At 54.6% G+C, this 4,114-nt stretch overlaps 1 protein-coding gene across 1 annotated transcript in view; it reads right to left on the bottom strand.

Moving 5' to 3' along the window:
* Window positions 1-3,522: 3,522 nt before the first annotated feature.
* LOC121916996 (large neutral amino acids transporter small subunit 4-like) overlaps window positions 3,523-4,114 on the bottom strand; it is a 3,742-nt gene continuing 3,150 nt past the window's right edge. The window contains exon 5 of the mRNA XM_042442588.1: window positions 3,523-3,578. Within this exon, the coding sequence (XP_042298522.1) occupies window positions 3,523-3,578 (56 nt within the window). The remainder of the gene's footprint in view (window positions 3,579-4,114) is intronic.

Genomic DNA, 4,114 nt, shown 5'->3' with positions numbered 1-4,114 from the left:
CCCCCAAGGGCCATCCATTCCTTCCTCTTCTTCTGCCCTGAAGGAATACATAGAGAGGGAAGGGACCCCCAAGGGCCTTCCAGTCCAGCCCCTTCTTCTGTCCAGAAGGAATACATAGGGTCCTAGAGATGGAAGGGACCCCCAAGGGCAATCCAGTCCTTCCTCTTCTTCTGCCCTGAAGGAATACCTAGAGTCCTAGCGAGGGAAGGGAACTCCAAGGGCCATCCAGTCCAGCCCCTTCTTGTGCCCAGAAGAAACACATAGGGTCCTAGAGAGGGAAGGAACCCCCAAGTGCCATCTAGTCCAGCCCCTTCGTATGCCCTGAAGGAATAATAGAGTCCTAGAGAGGAAGGATCCCCAAGGGCATCCAGTCCAGCCCCTTTTTTCTGCCAAAGGAATACATAGGGTCCCTAGAGATGGAAGGGATCCCCAAGGGCCATCCAGTCCAGCCCTCTCTTCTGCCTGAGAATACATAGTCCTAGAGATGGAAGGGATCCCCAAGGGCCATCCAGTCCTTCCTCTACTTCTGCCCTGACGGACACATAGTCCTAGAGATGGAAGGGACCTCCAAGGGCCACCAGTCATCACCTTCTTCGCCTGAAGGAATACATAGGGTCCTAGAACTGAATGATCCCCAAGGCCACCAGTCCATCCCCTTCTTCTGCCAGAAGCAATACATAGAGTCCTAGAGGGGAAGGCACCCCCAAAGGCCATCCAGTCCAGCCCCTTCTTCTGCCCTGAAGTAATACATAGAGGCCTAGAGATGGAAGGGACCCCCAAGGGCCAGTCCATCCTCCCCTTCTTCTTCAGAAGGAATACAGAATAGGCAAGGACCGAAGGCTTCCAGTCATCCCCTTCTTGTGCCTCAGAAGGAATACATAGGTCCTAGAGAGGGAAGGGACCCCCAAGCCATCCAGTCTGGAGCGGGGAAGAAGCCGTTTCCTGGAGTCCCAAGAAGTCTGGAGCTGAGGAAGCTGCAGAGCTGAAAGGCAGCCACAGGGGGGCGCTGGGGAGCAAGGACCAGAGCGTTCTTGGTCAGTGACGTCAGAGCTGTCCTGCAGGATAAGAGGCCCAGGAGCAGCGCTCCTAGCGGCAGCCAGGTATAGCGCAATGGGCTTGCAGACTGCAGGAGCAGCGGTCGCAGCCTGGATCGTGAGTTGAGCCTTGAATGGCAACCTTGGCAAATCTACGATACCAAAAGTCGTTTTTGCCCTTACAAATGTTTGCACCCCAACAGCAAAGACTGCTTCTACAGATTTACAATGCGGTGTGAACGTTTGGGGTCATTCGGTTTTTGAATCCAGTCCAGCCCCTTCTTCTGCCCTGAAGGAACACATAGGGTCCTAGAGAGGGAAGAGACCCCCAAGGGCCTCAGGTCCGGCCCCATCTTCTGCCCGTAGGAATACATGGGTCCTAGCGAGGGAAGGGACCTCCAAGGGCCATCAGGTCCCCCCATCTCTGCCCTGAAGGAATACATAGGGTCTAGAGAGGGAAGGGACCCCAAGGGCCATCCAGTCCACCCCTTCTTGTGTCCCATAAGGATACATAGAGTCCTAAGCTGGAAGGTACCCCAAGGCAATCCAGTCCTTCCTCTTCTTCTGCCCTGAAGGAATACATAGAGTCCTAGAGCTGGAAGGGACCCCCAAGGGCCATCCATTCCTTCCTCTTCTTCTGCCCTGAAGGAATACATAGAGAGGGAAGGGACCCCCAAGGGCCTTCCAGTCCAGCCCCTTCTTCTGTCCAGAAGGAATACATAGGGTCCTAGAGATGGAAGGGACCCCCAAGGGCCATCCATTCCATCCTCTTCTTCTGCCCTGACGGAACACATAGGGTCCTAGAGAGGGAAGGGACCTCCAAGGGCTATCCAGTCCAGCCCCTTCTTCTTCCCTGAAGGAACACATAGGGTCCTAGAGAGGGAAGGGACCCCCAAGGGCCATCCAGTCCATCCCCTTCTTCTGCCGAGAAGGAATACATAGAGTCCTAGAGATGGAAGGGATCCCCAAGGGCCATCCAGTCCAGCCCCTTTTTCTGTCCAGAAGGAATACATAGGGTCCTAGAGATAGAAGGGATCCCCAAGGGCCATCCAGTCCTTCCTCTTCTTCTGCCCTGACGGAATACATAGAGTCCTAGAGAGGGAAGGGACCCCCAAGGGCCATCCAGTCCAGCCTCTTCTTCTGCCCTGAAGGAATACATAGAGTCCTAGAGATGGAAGGGATCCCCAAGGGCCATCCAGTCCAGCCCCTTCTTCTGTCCAGAAGGAATACATAGGGTCCTAGAGATGGAAGGGATCCCCAAGGGCCATCCAGTCCTTCCTCTACTTCTGCCCTGACGGAACACATAGGGTCCTAGAGAGGGAAGGGACCTCCAAGGGCCATCCAGTCCATCACCTTCTTCAGCCTTGAAGGAATACATAGGGTCCTAGAGACTGAATGGATCCCCAAAGGCCGACCAGTCCATCCCCTTCTTCTGCCCAGAAACAATACATAGAGTCCTAGAGAGGGAAGGCACCCCCAAAGGCCATCCAGTCCAGCCCCTTCTTCTGCTGATTGAAAGAAGGGAACCAGGGGAAGCTGGGCTTGACGTGTGCCAGAACGGGGGCTTTCCATTGGCTTGGGTCGGAGCGTGCCTGGCCTAATCCCTGTGCACGGCCTGAGGGGGGAGCCTCCTCCTCCCTCCTCCCTCCCGCCCGCCTGTTGTTTTGCATGGAAGTGCCTCTTGGTATCTAGCGCTACTGGTTCCAGATTCAACAAGCCCAAACTGGATCTTGCTGCTGCGCAAGAGCAAATGGTTTTCGTCTGACTGGGCAAAAGACAAGCAACCAGCGGCTCTCTTGTCAAGCCTCCCTTTCCTGGCTGGCTCCCTTCCGCAGCTATAAATAGCGGCTCTGAGTCACTGCAAAGGCCAGCTAGTCTAGGAGCTGTCCTCCCCTTTGCTCTGGGGGGCGAAGCTGCGGCGTTCAAGGGACCCCTGCGCTGTCATCTTGGGAGGCACTTGCCCTTGTCAACCAGCATGGTGCCTGGGGATCCCCTGCCAGGCATTCCATGACCTACAACTTGGGCCTCTTGGCCCCAGCTCTTGCAGGCACTGGACACCAGCGGAAAGCAGCATGGAGGCGGAAGCGCATTAGCCTTGACCTTCAACAAGTGGCTGCCTTGCTCCCACCGAGTGCATGCTGGGGGGAAGGAGCACTCCTGCATCTGTGAATAGAGGTGGACGTCCATTGCATTGCCTAGCCCCTTGATGCCGGCCCCCCCCGGAGGCTCTGCGAGTGCGGACTGCTGGCCATTCCATTAGGAAGACTAAGAATGGAGAGAACAGTCCTTCCTCCTGCCCCCAAGGGCTCTCCCTGTGGCAAAACATTTGGGGATAACGTGACAGTATCTGGGAGCCCCACTCCATCTTTCTGCATGAGAGAGAAGAGGGTACCCCCCAATCTCCAGGTCGCCATCCACCAGTACTCCAAGATGTTGTTCATGGCGACCATGTAGAAGATGGGCCTCAGCTGCGTGACGCACATTGTGATCAGGCTGCGGAGGAGGATGGGGGCTGAAGACACTGTGCATGAATGATGGGGGAGGCTGCAAAATGGAGAGGAAGGAAGGAAGAGAGGGGCATCAGACCTCCCAGAAGAGTCCATTGTTCCATGGGACTGTACAGCTCCGCTCCGCTCAGCCCACCCACCCCATTCCTCCCCTTCTCATCTGAAGGACACAAGAAGACAAAACACACACACCCAAGATGTCTACTGTCTGCCCACATGTTGCGCCTGGCCGGGGGGGAAGGGGCAACAGCAATAATAATAATATAATTTTTATTTATTCCCGTTCTCTACAAATGCATCGGGGCGGCTTACACGAATTAAAATATACAGTCCGAACCCTCAACCCAACCCTCTTTAAAATACAATTAAACAATGTAGAATTTAAAACATAAAAGCATACTTAAAAACATGCAATAAACTTGGTGAAGTCGGAGTCAGCAGTTAGATTTTTCCTTCCGATGGCCGGAGAACTATTCAGGAAAGGCTTGCCAGAGAGACCGTCTTTATAGCCTCTTTTAAAGCTGTTAGGAGTGGTAATGTGATGGATCTCGTCCAGAAGGCCATTCCACAATC

The sequence above is a fragment of the Sceloporus undulatus genome, chromosome 11 (assembly GCF_019175285.1).
Source record: "Sceloporus undulatus isolate JIND9_A2432 ecotype Alabama chromosome 11, SceUnd_v1.1, whole genome shotgun sequence".
NCBI lineage: Eukaryota > Metazoa > Chordata > Lepidosauria > Squamata > Phrynosomatidae > Sceloporus > Sceloporus undulatus.
This window is presented reverse-complemented; position numbering and strand designations above follow the sequence as displayed.